Source organism: Crassostrea angulata, chromosome 7, assembly GCF_025612915.1.
Source record: "Crassostrea angulata isolate pt1a10 chromosome 7, ASM2561291v2, whole genome shotgun sequence".
Classification (NCBI taxonomy): Eukaryota; Metazoa; Mollusca; class Bivalvia; order Ostreida; family Ostreidae; genus Magallana; species Magallana angulata.
Window position 1 is genome coordinate 15,111,654 of NC_069117.1, and position 16,729 is coordinate 15,128,382.

General features: G+C 34.9%; 1 protein-coding gene across 1 annotated transcript in view; it reads left to right on the plus strand.

Annotated features, from left to right (window-relative positions):
- The window catches only part of LOC128192260 (transcriptional regulator ATRX-like), a 39,720-nt gene that overhangs the window by 258 nt on the left and 22,733 nt on the right, over positions 1-16,729 (plus strand). The window contains exons 2-15 of the mRNA XM_052864816.1: positions 3,377-3,390; positions 3,640-3,728; positions 4,061-4,159; positions 4,849-4,964; positions 5,239-5,422; positions 5,601-7,376; positions 9,856-10,032; positions 10,162-10,283; positions 10,672-10,771; positions 10,880-11,057; positions 11,442-11,646; positions 11,910-12,074; positions 12,835-12,988; positions 16,525-16,634. Coding sequence (XP_052720776.1) covers positions 3,377-3,390; positions 3,640-3,728; positions 4,061-4,159; positions 4,849-4,964; positions 5,239-5,422; positions 5,601-7,376; positions 9,856-10,032; positions 10,162-10,283; positions 10,672-10,771; positions 10,880-11,057; positions 11,442-11,646; positions 11,910-12,074; positions 12,835-12,988; positions 16,525-16,634 — 3,489 coding nt within the window. The remainder of the gene's footprint in view (positions 1-3,376; positions 3,391-3,639; positions 3,729-4,060; positions 4,160-4,848; positions 4,965-5,238; positions 5,423-5,600; positions 7,377-9,855; positions 10,033-10,161; positions 10,284-10,671; positions 10,772-10,879; positions 11,058-11,441; positions 11,647-11,909; positions 12,075-12,834; positions 12,989-16,524; positions 16,635-16,729) is intronic.

Genomic DNA, 16,729 nt, shown 5'->3' on the forward strand with positions numbered 1-16,729 from the left:
ATAATATAAAACTATCTAGAAAATATTTACGCAGTGTGTGTAACATTTCATTTTATCATTTATATCATGCAGTATCATCTTTGCAGTTGGGTTTAATGCCGGTGATTAGAGTAACGTCCCTTTGATTATTTACTTTCACATTGTCGTAACACTAAAACATAAATATGTAGGTATTGTTTATTTCAATCATATCAGTTGCAGAATGCGAAATGAAAGCCCATAGTTTACACATGCGACTTTTCTGAATTGGTTTAAATGGCAAGGTTATTATAATTAATTTAGTGTACCGTCTCAATTTCTTAAGTCTTAATAGATGATCGAGGATGATCTTAGTTTGAAGTCTAATTTTCATAAAATCTGTGTTCAGTGTTTCTACATAATATGCTTTATGTGGCGACTGTTGGGGCAAGCACAGCATGAACACTGGTTGTTGATAAGAAATTAAAGCATGGTTTACCAAATGGATGCATGAATGTGAATAAGAATAAAATATTTTACCCTCCAGTATCTCCCGAATAGTACCAAAGTCAGTAACAACAATCAAAATTTCACTATCAGATTCATTGGAAACATGCAGTTGGATCCGCCTATCTATTTATTCAGGCTCCAGGATCATGAAGCAATCTTAAAGACTTGATGTCAAAAATTGTACACAGTGTCTTAATGTCTCTTGAGAAAATGCAAATACTGGCAAAATTGAAATGCTTTTAAAAGTGTCTCGATATAAAGTTTTTTATTACAAATTTCAATCGTCATATTATGATAAACAGTAATGTTTTGACTGACTGAAATTTTGATCTAAGTCTGAAATTGCTTCATGATTCTGATCGAGGCTAAATCTACACATTCTGACGTCATGTTTGTGCACGATAATAAAGCAGACCTCATTCAACAATTTCTATGAAAGTAACTATGGTAACAATGCTCTGAACAATATGCAAAGAAAATTGTTAAGAACAATAATAATGCTCTGAACAATATGCAAAAAAAAGTTGTGAAGAACAACTAGTACGTTGTAAACCATTTTTGTAGAATCAGCAGAATGTTCTATTCATCTTTTAAATAAAATGTATGACATTCTTAAAGTGCATTTTACATGTTCTCACTCTCACATTGGTAGCCATTTGCAATTTACACAGAATTGTGGGTACAAATCCAATGATAGAATTTTCAGTATGTCAAAGGTAGCAGTAGTCTGAAATTTCTCTTTGCCCAAGTGTTGTCGTTGGAGCTTGCAGTGCTTGCCGGTGCTTTGTGCCGGCGAGCTATGCTTGCTGTTACAAAGCAAACTGACTAAAGCATTGAATGACATTGTCACATGCCATTGCTATTCAACAAACCCAAGTATCAATGAGTTCAGGATTTTTTTCTGTTACACAGTATGATAAATTTAAAAAGCAGTAAATGGAGAAATGTTCAAGTGTTGATTAAAAAAACCAATATTTTATTCTCATTGAACACTCTTTATGTTGGAAGCTACACTTTACAAAATTTCTCGTAAATAGTCATACCCCTTTGTCATGTAAGTTAGAAACACCAAACAAATAAAATGTGTGGCTTAATTAACTTGCTAGATTTCAATGGCTGCTTTATCAGTATAATATGACTCCTTCATCTCTAGCCAGGTGCTTCAGCCTTCTGGTATTCAGATTAGCATCAAACATTTATATAAGGATTAAGGAAGTTAAAGAGTTTTATATGTACATGTACCCCTTCATTTAAAGCTGCTTGGTCCGATTTATTCATTATTACAGTATCAAAATTTTTTCCATGCAAACCATTTATCTTAGAAAGTTATGGACTTTCTCTTATTTACACCAGCAGAATCAGTCTCCTTTCAAAGTTAGAAATATTCAAAGTAAATAAAAATAATTTCTTTTTGGGCAAACGAAAACACAAACCAAAATGCATCACAGGAATGTTTAGAAAAAGAAACCGTTTGGTTTCGTCTCTCGAATGATTGAGGTCATTCAACCCGCATGCTATGCATCAATTGTAAAGAAAGCAAACTTCAGAAATATTAGCGAACAAAACGTACACTTGTTTATTTGTAATTTGTCTGATCATTTCAACCTTTATTCAAAGCGATGACAAAGTCCTAATACAGCCATACCCGTCTCCTCGTCAGGGATGAAATTTAACATGAGGCGAAATAAAGCGGTACTCTTTTATGTCGTTTGTTTTGTTAGCAAATTTTGTACGGATTTTTCTTCATTGAAATTTGGCTTAATTGACTGGGAAAACTACTGCAATGTCTATTATTATACATATACTTAGCATAACTATCGTTTAAAAGCGTGCATCGTTTAAAAGCGTGCATAAAATCGGACCACGCAGCTTTAACTTGGACTCAGCTCAGTAACAAGCCACTTGCATTTTCAAGAAAGATGGAAACAATAACCTTATCCATGGTAGATCAATTAGATCAGCCCAGATAGATGTAGCTGCAGGTCTGTAGCTCTTGGTCTGAAAAATTTTGAATGGACTACGTGGTACCTACAGTTCCTAACGTGTTAAAAATTTGCAATTTAAGGCACACACACTTAATACACTAGTTTTAGATCGATTAAATGTATTTCCACATAAGTGCCATGGAAAAAATTAGTTCCATTAAATTTTTCCACCGATGTACTACTTCAAGCTTTTGAATCTTATGCTCAGTGTTCTGTTTCTTTCAATATTATACAAATATTGACTGGGGTGGGTTGAGGGCAACATTGATTATATTAGCCCCCGAGGGACGAAATATTGCCCGACGCGAAGCGGAGGGCAATGATTTTCGTTCCAAGGGGGCTAATATAATCAATGTTGCCCGAAAACTCAGTCAACATTTGTTTTGTTATATGAAGAAACAAACCAAAATTTAAGAAAGTAATTGAAAACAGATCGCTGTAATTTTCTCAGCTCAACAAAGAATTCAGGAATTCAATTTTGTGCAAAGTTCATTTCCAAATTATCCTCAGCATCAAACAGTCACTAGTGATATTCCTACGCCCGTAAGAATTAACATACAGATGTTCTACCTGATTTTACTTCACAATAATTCGCAAATCTTTATATCCGTTATGATAGCAAACCGTCGCATTGCGCGTCCGTTGTTTACTTGCCTTGACTGACTGTCTATTATGATGTCACCTTGATTTGGAGTCGCGAAGAGTTATTTACGTCATCGTTTACGAATCAACAAATCAAAAGCGATTAATTGAAATAGAGGGAATATTCTCTCGGTATTATTCCTAGCCGGTCAATATTAAAAAAATAGTCACCGGTCAATATTTTTCGGACGAGCTAATATTACAATTATTGACTATTTGTCTATATAGAGTTATATAGTAAGAATATACTACTGAATATAACAAATTTCAATATTTTACAGATGGCTTCCAAAAGGTAATTTAGTATTCACATTATTACATATTCGTATTATTACATTATCTTAATTAACAGTTTCATTAAAGTTAGCTTAAAGATCAATATGAACTATAAAACTCAAAAGCCACATGTTTTTAAAAATATTTCAATTTCATTGGTAGTCACTTTCAAAGTAGAACAACCCAAAATAGTGAAATGAATGGTTATTTTTGTTGGTAAATGTATTTGTAGTGTCGAAAGATTAACTGTGTTTCAAATGTTTTTAAGGAAAGCTGCAAGTTCTAAGGGAGCTGAATCAGACGAAGAAGCAAATGGTGTTGATAATTCAGATGCGGACCTGGATTCCCTGCCAGAAGGTTGGAATAAAAATATCTACTTCAATTGAAATGATAATCTAATGGCAGTGTCTGTATTTTTCTAACATTTTTGTCATGCTAAAACACTGGCATTAGACTACAATTATTTTTATTTAACATCAATTAAAAAACTTTCAGTTGTTTGTGAACAGCAATAAAACCAGATAGTACATTTGTAAACAAAGAGTGAAAAAAGATTTTAAAAGTGTTGATAAAATTTTTATAGTAGACTTGAATGTAAGAATAATTGAACACATCGGTGAAGACTACTGATGAATGCTAATGTATGTAGGGTAATGAGTACAATATGGTGCAATTTTTCACTTCTTAAGGTACAGTTGTTGTGCATCCTGAACCAGTAAAAAAGAAAGGATCATTCAGAGGACCTGAATTTCGATCAAAGAAAAAAGAAAAGAGAGACTCAAATACAGGTTGATTGTTGTTTATATTAGAAACATTTAGTGAAGGATTTCCATCTGACATGTATAAATAAGATAAAAGTATTGACTACTGTAGCTCTAGGTCTAGCTCCTGGTCTGAAAAAATTCAGATGGATGACCTGGGGGCTGCAGTTCCATACATGTTAAAATGTTGCAATTTACATTGCACAAAAAAATTGTCCTACTTTTGGATTGATTGAACACAATCTATACAAATATTCAATTCCCCAAAATTCCTGGGACATTTTACTACAGATATCCTCACTTTACCTGCCTCTGATATTTTTTTTAAGTGAAAAGACTCAATTGCTAAAATTAATCCCCACAAATTAGTTCATCACTGATGTATTTTGATTTTAAGTCGGCTCACTTTTAAACGTTGGTTTACACCACATGTGCATTTTCTTGGGGTTATATTTTATATTGGATCTAAGAATCTAATGAATATGTCTAGATGCACATGAAATACTTTTTTATTAAATACATGCACCAATCATTAATAGCTATTTATTAAAACAAACTCTAGAAACTTGAAAATAATAATAAAAAAAATAAATAAATAAATGCACACACATGTAGATTTATACCAATATTTGTATTTCTCGGAGAAGAATATAAATTCTATTCATTTTATACAACTTATAATTCTTCCAGATTAAAAATATTGATAAACTTTATAGATTTCAGTTCTGGAAGTTTAGGTAGAGTGTCCTGTACAGCATGCGGAGAACAAATTAACATCCATAAGACTGGCAGTGTCAGAAAGCACCCGGAGCTCCGGGTCTTGGTCTGTAAGGTCAGTGACCAATTGTAACTTGTTTGTTAAATACAAGTAGATTAGAGCTTATTTATATAATATACATGTAAATGGAAGTTTTTAGGAGTAGAAGATATGCAATCTAAATAAAATTTACTTTTACATGCAGTATTATGGTTTGTGCTATAAATGTACCTACATGTACATAGTATTGAAGTGTTTTGGGTGCAAAAAGGAAAATTGAATTCTGTTTTATATTGAAATAAATACACATACCTTGTTTGTGTTAATCAACTGCAGGAATTTTTTTCAGAGTTGCCACAAGTACCACACCAGTGGTCCTATATCTCGGGATGCGGATGGTCTAGATGAACAGTGTAGATGGTGCAGTGAAGGGGGAAAGCTGTTTGGCTGTGATTTCTGTCACAATGCATTCTGCAAAACTTGTATCATAAGGAACTTGGGAAGATCTGAAATTAGCAACGTGACAGAGGATGGTATTGTTATTATTCAAAATGCATATTTTATTTCGATCCTTATGAACTATTTTTATTATACATATTTATCAAAGTCCATCAAATGATAACCAAGAACTATAAAGTTTACGAAGTATTCATTCTCCTAACATTTACTAATTATTATTACAGTAATGTACATTGAATATATTTTTTCAAGGAAAAGAGTGGAAGTGTTATGTATGTGATAATACTCTTCTGAAACCTCTGCGGGCAGAGTGTAGGAAAGTTCTAGATCACATTGAGGCAGAGAACCAAAAGGTTAAAGAGAAAGCCAAGACCCCAACCAATGCCACACCTAAATCAAGCAATCCCAAGGAGTCCAATGATTCCAAAAAAGCTGCAGCTGAAAAACAGCAAGACAACAAACCTAAAGAAGGCAAACAGTTGTTGAAGGTACTAACGAGTAGCAATCCATCCTCTAGATCCTCCTCTCCCAGCGAGTTCCAGAAAGCCATTGTTACCAAGCCCCATGCTGGCACTACAATCAATACAGAGAGAGTTGTAATAGATCCCAAGACTGGTAATACAACTAAGTTTGAGATGGTATATCCGAATGCCAATATTGTACAAACACAATATAAGCCTCCCTTAAGACCAACTATAGGTAGTACTACAACAGAGAGTGGTTTGTCCCTTTCGTTTACTGGACTCTTGCCAGGAAATATCCACAGTATCATCTCAAATTTGTTATCTATGACAGACAATCTACAAGAGCTCTTGAAAAATATTCAAGAAAATGTTATACCCGAGTCTAATTTAGATAAACTTCCTTTTGAGATTTCTCTTAGGTCTTTAAGTAAAGAGCAACTGCAGGCAAGGTTGACTGCTGCAAATCTAGTGAAAAGTGGTGTAAACTTGTTTTTACAAGAAATGGCAATGAAAACTTCTGCAGCAGGAGTAAAAGCTATGAATCTTAGCCAACAAGGATCTCAGCCCAAAATGACCTCTTTGCTAGCTGGAAAGCCTTTGGACAGAAATGGTGGTGCTATGACGATAGATACTCCTCAAAAATTTGATAAACCGGGTGGTGCCAACTCTCCTTTAGTGACAAGTACTCCAAAACCCAAGTCCGCTGAGGATGATTCTGAGGTTTTAGTGCTCAGTTCATCTCCCGAGAAGAGTGTTTCTCAAAAATCTGACATTTGCTCTGAATCACAGGATGATGGTGATGACACAATGGTGAATGAGAATGAAATAGCTGAAAAGGAGCTTTTGAAGGATGCAGCTGAGGAATTGGGAAGTGAAGATGATGATTCAGATAGTCAAAACAATGTATCCACAGGAAAGACGGAACTAAAAGGAAAGGGGAAATTAGTTGTTAAATTAGTGGACATATCAAATTCTACAGAGAAAGACCAAGAAAAGGCATCAAGTGTAACCTCAACCACAAATGAAGACAGTGATAATTCACGGAAAAGAACCAGAAATAAAACAAGAGATGAAACAAATGAGAAAGACAAGGAATGCAAACCAGTGAGGAAAACTAGAAGTCAGTCCCAGGATAATGATAGTGATTCAGACCAAAGCCAATCCAGAAGTCAAGGGTCTGACAGAGTAGCACAGAAAGGAAACAAATCCAATACAACCAGTCAAAATGACAAAAAAGCCTCTAAAACAAACAGCAAGGGAAAGTCTGAAAGCAAAGGAAAACCTAAAGAAAGTGATGATATGGAAGAGGATAGTAGTGAAAAAGAGGGAAAGTCCAGCAAAAACTTTGCTGATAAAAAGATTGAGAAGGCAGCCAAAAAATTAGAGAAGAATGAAAATATAAAGACTAGTGTAAATACTAAGTCAGCGGATGATGATTCAAGTCATTCAACAGAGGATAGTGATAGTGATGACCCAAAGGAAGAGATTGATGATGAAACTGATACTACTGAGGATGAAGACTTTGAAGAGTCAAAGTCCCGACGATCTTCAAAAAGAAAGTCAGGTACTCTGCCAAAAGTTAATGTTGTGTGTTGTCCATTTGTTACACTTTTCATGAACTTGATAGAGTAAAATTAAAATCTATTCTAAAACTTATATTTACTAATACAGTTGAACTTTGATATCTCGAACACTGATATCTCGAATACAATGGATAAGTCGAAGTAATATGTAAGTCCCAACCCCCTTTTTTTGGGAGTTGATTTTAATCAACTCTCCTATGCAGTTACTCAGACAAACCGAAAGTGAAACAGTGTTTGGACCTCAGCACAAATCATTCCTGCTGATAAGACTTAGTTCTTGAAAATAATTGATGAATTCGATGTAATGTATGCTACAGGATTGTTTTTCAAGGAAACTTATTTATAAATACCTTGAAAATAGTCAGATTTTAAATGGTACAAACAATTTAAATATTTTTTGTAGTCGTATGTATTCCTACGCCAGAGTTAAATATAGTCTCGTTCAACTCGATGCTCGACTGTCTCCGTAAATCTTGTCGGAGATTTACGGTGTCAGCCGAGCGTTTGGTTGAACGAGACTAGAGTTCAATATTGCTTGGATCCATACAATTTTCGAGAAATATTTCTATCACTAATACTATGATACATAGTTTGAATGAATTAATTTTATCTTACAATATTATTTAACATTATTCATACGGGGGTTTCTCGACATTCTTATCGAAAAAGTCCAAAAATTCATATTATAAAAATGTACCTACTTCAAATTAGAAAATACATGTACTTGTCATGCAAAATAACATATCATTGATTTTAAAATAAATAAACATCGACAAAATCAACTCCCGTCAGTTCTTCAGTACTTTGATTTTTATAGGTATTTTGCTCTCAATATCTCGAATACTTGGATATAAGTTTTTTTTAACAGTTTCATCTATTTTAAGATCACGAAGTTTGACTGTAGTTATCATTTTGATCTTGCACTGAAAAGCTAGTTTTTTAGCTCACCTGAGCTGAAAGCTCAAGTGAGCTTTTCTGATCACTTTTTGTCTAGCGTCTGTCTGTCCGTCTGATATTTTTTAGAAATCTTCTTCTCAAAAACCATTTGGCCAGAAAAGCTGAAACTTGTGTGGAAGTATCCTCAGTTAGTGTAGATTCAAGTTTGTTCAAATCATGGTCCCCTGGGTAAGATGTGGCCACAATGGGGAGGTCGAAGTTTTACATAGGAGTTTAAAGAGTTAAAGTTTTAAAATTTACTTTTTAAAAACCAATAGGACAGAAAAGCTGAAATTTGTGTGGAAGCATCCTCAGATAGTGTAGATTCAAGTTTGTTCAAATCGTGGTCCCCAGGGGTAAGATGTGGCCACAATGGGGGAAGGGGGGGAACTTTACATAAGGGTTTATAGCATTTAACTTTGAAAATTTACTTCTCAAAAACCAATAGGACAGAAAAGCTGAAATTTGTGTTGAAGCATCCTCAGATAGTGTTGATTCAAGTTTGTTCAAATCTTGGCCTCGGGGTAAGGTAGGGCAACAATGGGGGGGTCGAAGTTTTACATGGAAATATATAGAGTTAATCTTTGAAAATCTACTAAAAAACCATTAGGCCAGAAAAGCTAAAACTTGCAAGGAAGCATCCTCAGATAGTGCAGATTCAAGGTTACCCAAATAATGGTCCCTGGGGGTAAGGTGGGGACACAATAGGGGGGTCTACTTTTTACATAGGAATATAAAGAGAAATTTTATTTTAAATATTCTACTTGGAACACGACTGGCCGGAAAAGCTGTAACTTGTGTTAAGTATCATCAGGTAGGGTAGATTTAAGTTTGGTCAAATTATGATCTCAGGGGTTAGGGTAGGGGCATAATGGGGACTGGTTAAATCTTTACAAAGGAATATATTGAGAATTTTTATTTTTTTAAAAACTTTTTCTTACAAAAGGTGCAACATTAGTGAAAGCAACCTTAGTTAGTGTAGATTCAAATTTGTCAAAATCATATTTTTCAGGACTAGGATGGAGCCACATGGGGTGAGGGGTCCAAATTTACATTTTAAATTCACCAAAACTCAAATGTTATAATATATGGTTTTACTTATATGCAAGTATTTTGACATATTTTTGATTCTTTGAAATTGTTTGGACTTTGGCTTTTGGACAATTCTTGGGCTTCACAAGTTTGATGTAGGTTTATATCCCATTTGATTTAAATCTTCTTGAGAATTGTAATGCTCAATATGTAAAATGACTATACTGTGACAAAAAGGGATCAATGATGAACAGAATATCCAGGAAAAAAATTGATTTTTTAAACTACAGGATCAGTTAGACTACATTGTCCATAATTATTTTGGGGTATATTACTCCGTAAAGCTGATTTTATAATGTCTACTGTTGCTCTGATGAGCAATGTGGCCCATGTGCCTCTTGTAATTGGTTACCAGGGATATGATTTATAAATATGTATATGATGTGATATACTATACATTCACAGTAACAATGCATTTGTATTGTTGAATAGTTTCCAAGAAAAAAGAAACCGAAAAGAAGAAAAGGGATGATGAATCCTCTGACTTTGATTCAGACCTGGAGAAAGACATTGACAAATTATCCAAGACTCCTGTTAAGTCTTCAAAGTCAAGATCAACCAGAAGCAGTGCCAAAATAAACAATTCCTCAAAGAAATCAGAAACATCTGGTAGTCTATCATAAGTTTAATATAACTAATAATTATTTATAATCCAAATTACTATCTTTTATAATACATAGATACCATGTATTTCTAAAGTGAATTGTATTGAAATTTGATATGTTATTTTTGCTGAAGGTAAAAAGGAGAAATCTGGCAAAAAGAAGGCTGCATCTGGAGAAGAGAGTCCTTCAGATGATTCTACAGAGGAAGATTCAGACAACACAGAAGTCGAGGACCCAGAGGGGGAAATTGATATGGTGATATACACATTTGTATCAAACATAAAATAAATTTTTTACATATGTGAACAAAGTTGCATTTAGTTTGAGATAAGATATTTTAACTTGGTATTAAGTTCAAAATTGAATTGATCAGGCCACACTCTGAGGAATCATGTTAGGAAAATAACATACCAGGATTTATTAATAATTATGGGTATCAATTTTTAGGGGGAAAAAATAAGATTAAGATCTTAAAAGTTGATTTCTTTGACAAAATACTAATGAATATTGGTGTCATTCCTATGTTAAAGAACATTTGGAATCATGGATCAGCTTGACAACATTATTTACGAAAAATAGTGTTTTAAGAAAATGATGATACAACAGTATATTGCTTATCTTAATTATTCAATTTATTTTAAAGGATTGCTCAGAAAATGCGAAAGCTAAAAAGGAGTTGCTAAAGGAAATGGAAGAAGAAATGAGTGGCGAGGAAGAAGATGTCCAAGACAGCAGTGACTCAGGTCTTTAAAATGTGCTATAAGTTAATTCTTAACAGATTTTAATAGAACATTGTGTGTTATTGCTATTTACACAATTGAAAAAAGTGAATAAAAAGTTTTTCTTTCCAGAGGTCGTAATTTCACCAAAAAAGAAGAAAATTGCTGCCAAAAAATCAAAAGGAAAACTGTCCATTGACTCTGATAGTGTAACAGAGGAAGATGTGCCTAAAAGGAAGAAGAAGCGAGATGAGTTGTTGGATGCCTCACTCTCAAGCAGTGACTCTGATGTTCTGCCTAAAATCAAGCGGTAATGTGGAATCTTTGTAAAGAAAATTTCAGGTTTTTGATGTTTTCTTAGAAAATAGCTCCTGTTTGTGAATGTCAATTCAAGATGAATGGGCCTTCATGACAAAGCAGAAATTCTGTTGCTGTAAAAGTTATTGTAAAGTCATGTAATGTTACAAACTCTGGTCAGGTCGTCAGTGCTAAATCCAATGTTGTTCATTGTTCAGAACAAACATTACTAAATTAGTGGTAAAGTAAGTCTGTAGTTTTGTGCAGGTATGCCATTCTCAAGGTGAAACACCATAAAATGGTCTTTGATGAATTGTTCATTTTTGATTAAGTACAGTATAATTACACATTTTTCACTGAATTTATGGAAGATTTATAAACCATCTTTGATTTTCAGCCAAAAGAGAAAAGCAAAATCATCTAGCAGTAATGAGGACAGTGAAAGCAACAGTGAGGAAGAATTCATCAAACTTGGGAAGAAAAAGTTGAAAGGTAAAGGTGGTAAAAAGAAGGCGGGGACAGGGAAGGCCAGAAAGAGGAGGAGAATAAAAGCTCCCAGCAGCTCAGACGATGAGGAGGTCAGTAAGGATGAAGACGATGAGGTGAGTTCATTACGCATTACATAATATACACTCTATCTTATATCCTTAAACAGGCTTGTGAAAAATTAATTTCATGAAATGAAAGTTTCCATCATAGTCACAGGTGCTCTTTAGTTCTCTTGTTAAGCTATTTCAATTCATCAAAGATTGTTGAGTAAGGAAGTGTTATGGCTTTTATGCATGGCATGATAGATTTTACCTTTTCCCTGATTTACTTTCCTCTAAAACTATTAAGTATTAGGTTATGCTTAATATACATACAGGATGGAAGTGGATCTTCAGATGATGGTGATCCAGATACACCAAAAAGACTCAAACGAAAGAAAATTAGGAAAATCAAATCTGAAAAGAAGCTTACCTCTCAGACCAAATCAGCTGTGAAGGCAGAGGAGGAGAGAAGGAAAAGGATTGCTGAAAAGCAGAAAATAGTAAGATTCGGAAAACTGTCATCATTAGTATTTATAAATATTTGATGGAATACCCTTTTCAAGAACCGTATTTTTCGGGGCATATGTCGATGTGGGGCATAGGTCGAATTGCTCATTTTCAGACAAAATTCAGGAAAAATTCTTAGACTAGCGAAACACAAGACACCAGAATACTGTTATTTCATCCAACACAAAATTAATTGTAACGACACAAAGCATTTGATTTATTCTACACCCAAGACCAGTGATTCCCACGAACGCAGACATGAAGAATTCACAAAAATTCCGTCATATTACATTCTACCCGGTTTCGTTTTCTTTTTTACTATGCAATAATAGTTTCTAGGGTTCATACACGAACGTGGGAAAAAATTCTTTTGATTGGGGTAAAGAAATTACTCGTACAGCACTGAACATTTTATTACTCACAATGTCATTACAAAAATTATCAACGGGACAACTATTGAACAATAGTTCAAACGGATGAAAAAACCTAACCCTCATAATAAACTGCTACAACAGTACAATGGATAAAAACAGTGGATTTTATATTTTACTGTTTAATTTTTTCAACTTCGAGCCTACGATAAGCCGATCCTAGGGGATAAGCCGGGGCTCGCGCATTGGAGAAAAAAATACCGGCCTATGCCCCGAAAAATACAGTATACATTATTATGATGTTATATGAGTTTAACTACCATGCATTATTTACATTTAAACAAAAATACAGGGTAATGTACTACTGATTATCCCTTTTTAGTTCAATGGCATCGTGCAAGAAGTGGATGAGTCCTCCCCTACAAAGTGCCCCATAACAAAACAGCTGGTTCTGGATTTTGAAGAAGAGACTAAAAAGCCAATCATAGAAGTAGATAAAGGACTGGTTGTCAAGTTAAAACCCCATCAAGTTGAAGGTAAGTCAATTTTTGAGAGTTCAGCTAAGGTTAAATCAATACCGTATTTTTGGGAAATTAGGTCGATACGGTTTATTGGTCGAAGGAGGCCGTTTTTAGCCATAAAATAAAAAAAGTATAAATAGGTCGACTTTGAAGAATTGGTCAAAAATTACCGCTAGTTCTAATGAATAAATGGTTTAAACTAATAGCGTTATCATATAGTAGCCTTTAATCTTATTTCACAGTTTTAAACAAAAGGGAAACGAAATGTATTTCTTGAAAACATCGTAAGAAAATGTCTGAAATTGCATCAAAATTTTCAAACCAAATAATTTAGTACGGCCGGTTTTAATTTAAGATCGTTTTTAGCTCACCTGAGCTGAAAGCTCAAGTGAGCTATTCTGATCACATTTTGTCTGTCGTCCGTCTGTCCGTCCGTCTGTCCGTAAAGTTTTCTCATTTTCAACATCTTCTCAAGAACTACTAGGCCAATTTCAACCAAACTTGGCACAAATCATCCTTAGGCAAAGGGGATTCAAAGTTGTGAAAATTAAGGGCCACACCCATTTTCAAGGGGAGATAATTAGAAATTAATGAAAAATTTCGAGATATTTTCAAAAATCTTCTTCTCAAGAACCAGAAAGCCAGGAAAGCTGAAACTTGTGTGGAAGCATCCTCAGGTAGTGTAGATTCAAAGTTGTGAAATTCATGACCCCAGGGGGTAGGGTGGGGCCACAATGGGGGGTTGAAGTTTTACATAGGAATATATAGAGTAAATCTTTAAAAATCTTCTTCTCAGAAACTAATCAGCCAGGAAAGCTGAAACTTGTGTTGAAGCATCCTCAGGTAGTGTAAATTCAAAGTTGTGAAATTCATGACCCCCGGGGGTAGGGTGGGGCCACATTGGGGGGTCGAAGTTTTACATAGGAATATATAGAGTAAATCTTTAAAAATCTTCTTCTCAGAAACTAAACAGCCAGGAAAGCTGAAACTTGTGTGGAAGCATCCTCAGGTAGTGTAGATTCAAAGTTGTGAAATTCATGACCCCAGGGGGTAGGGTGGGGCCACAATGGGGGGTCGAAGTTTTACATAGGAATATATAGAGTAAATCTTTAAAAATCTTCTTCTCAAAAACTAAACAGCCAGGAAAGCTGAAACTTGTGTGGAAGCATCCTCAGGTATCGAGATTCAAAGTTGTGAAATTCATGACCCCCGGGGGTAGGGTGGGGCCACAATTGGGGGTCGAAGTTTTACATAGGAATATATAGCGTAAATCTTTAAAAATCTTCTTCTCAGAAACTAAACAGCCAGGAAAGCTGAAACTTGTGTTGAAGCATCCTCAGGTAGTGTAGATTCAAAGTTGTGAAATTCATGACCCCCGGGGCTAGGGTGGGGCCACAATGGGGGGTCGAAGTTTTACATAGGAAAATATAGAGTAAATCTTTAAAAATCTTCTTCTCAGAAACTAATCAGCCAGGAAAGCTGAAACTTGTGTTGAAGCATCCTCAGGTAGTGTAGATTCAAAGTTGTGAAAACCATGATCCCTTGGGGTAGGGTGAGGCCACATGGGGGGGGGGGTGTTAAAATTTTTCATAGAAGTATATAGAGTAAATCTTTAAAAATCTTCTTCTCAGAAACTAATCAGCAAGATGATTCTTTATAATTGTTAAGACTTTGGCTCCAGGACAATTCTTTGGCCTCACAAGAAGGTTCAGAGTTTGATGCAGCTGAATATCCCATATATAAACAATTGTAAAGGATCTTTTTGAGAACTGCAATACTCAACATGTGATATGACTATAAAATTGAAACAGGCAGCTATTTTTTCATTAGACTCTTTTTGTATTACTGTATTGAGTTTTTGCCCTTGATTTATTGATTCTTGATTATTTTAATTAATGCATCCACTGTTAACCAATTATTGTGATGATTATTTTTATACAATAATGAATATTCAATGTATATAAGTTGTTCTGCATAAGTAGTTTTGGGTAAGGCCGGATTAGTTTGTTTATTTTTGATTTCCAATTTTTAGATACTATGAATTATTTTAGGTCGGCACATATATAGGGACAGTGTCTCTTTCATTACGATTATTGACTGTTTGGGGTTAAACTTGAACAGGTATGGATAGATTGAGTGGGTGGACACCCCTGCACTATCTAATTTTCGTGGTTTCTAACCTATGATACAGAGTGTGCGGTCATTCCTACCCTGTATCGCATTAATACAAGTGTGCGGTCATACCTGCTTGTGGTGGTTGGGGCGGAGCACTAGTGTATGGTCATCCCTGCTGGTGTTCTGGCCTTTCTGGCGCAAGTGTGCGGCACTCCCTGCTTGCGTTAGGTTGAGCTGTTGGCGCAAGTGTGTGGTTATCCCTACTTGTGTTAACATTGGTACCTGTTGAGTTGTTTATCCCTACTTGCATTAAAGTTGGTACTTGTTGAGTTGTGTAGGTGTGCGGTCATCCCTGCCTGCGTAATGTTGAGTCCCTATATATGTGCAGAAGCGGTGATTAAAGTCTGCTCTTGTAAATATTGGCAGCAATCAGGGCTATCCGAGTTCCAAGGGGGAAAAATGGATTTTATTTATACAGGATCTACATGTATTATTGTACATTATCCAGATTGTTTGTATTATGACTCCATTAAGCTGACTTTATCATACCTATTGTTCCTCAGGTGAGCGATGTGGCCTATGGGCCTCTTGTTTATTACTTCCCTGCCATGTGTACAAACTGGTGTTAACCGGGGGATAGTTACCTAGCCTGGAGGCATGACTACGGTAGCACATGCCACCCTGTGTCTCTGTGTGACTTTTTACTGTGTATATACACACGAGTCAACCTCTGATCTTATTGAAGCCTGCAGGCATGAGTAGCACTTGCCGAGAGTTCAACTGTGTATAAACAAAGTAAGCGCTACCCAGACTGATTTCAGAGACACCTGGCTAAAATTTCATCGAAAGTTTTATGTTGAATATACAGAAAAAAACTTGTTCATGTATTCTATTATGAAAACAAATTGTTTTTTTTTAATTTCTACTCGACGATATTTCCCCCCGTAATTACCCTTTGTACGGTTGTCATTTTACTTTTACCGCGCGAAATCGATTTCCTGTTTATCGTAAGCACACGATCAAAATACATGACAGCATATAATGATTCAGTCAGTGATCTAAGTAAGAAATGTAAGAAGAAATAAATCTATTTACATTTAATTTTGTTTAAATGATAAATTTCTACAGTATATTGATTAAAATCCATACGATTTTTAAACAGAAATTCAAGCAGTATTATAGTAAACGCTCATGATTTTATTGGAGGGTTGCATAAATTTTTGCAAAATTTCATATCAAATTTTCCAACCAAAAAAAAAAAACAACATAAATTGGGCGAAGCGATGAATAGGGCGAGGTCCACATGTCAGGGGAAAAAAGTATCGACCTAATTTCCAAAAAATACGGTATTTGTAATACATTCATTGAAATTTTGCAAAGTAGAGAATAGCAGTAAAATAAAATGCAATTCTACATGTGTATTGATTTTCTTGTAGCTGTTCAATTTGTCTGGGATTGCACATTTGAGTCTGTCAAAAGGTCCAAGACAGAAGAAGGATCTGGCTGCATTTTAGCCCACTGTATGGGTCTTGGAAAAACTTTGTCAGTAAGTGTAATATAAAATTTGAAAGCACGTGTATTGTCATTTTATACATGTCTTTGGAATGACCTGAACACTATAGCATTGAATGATTTTTTTTT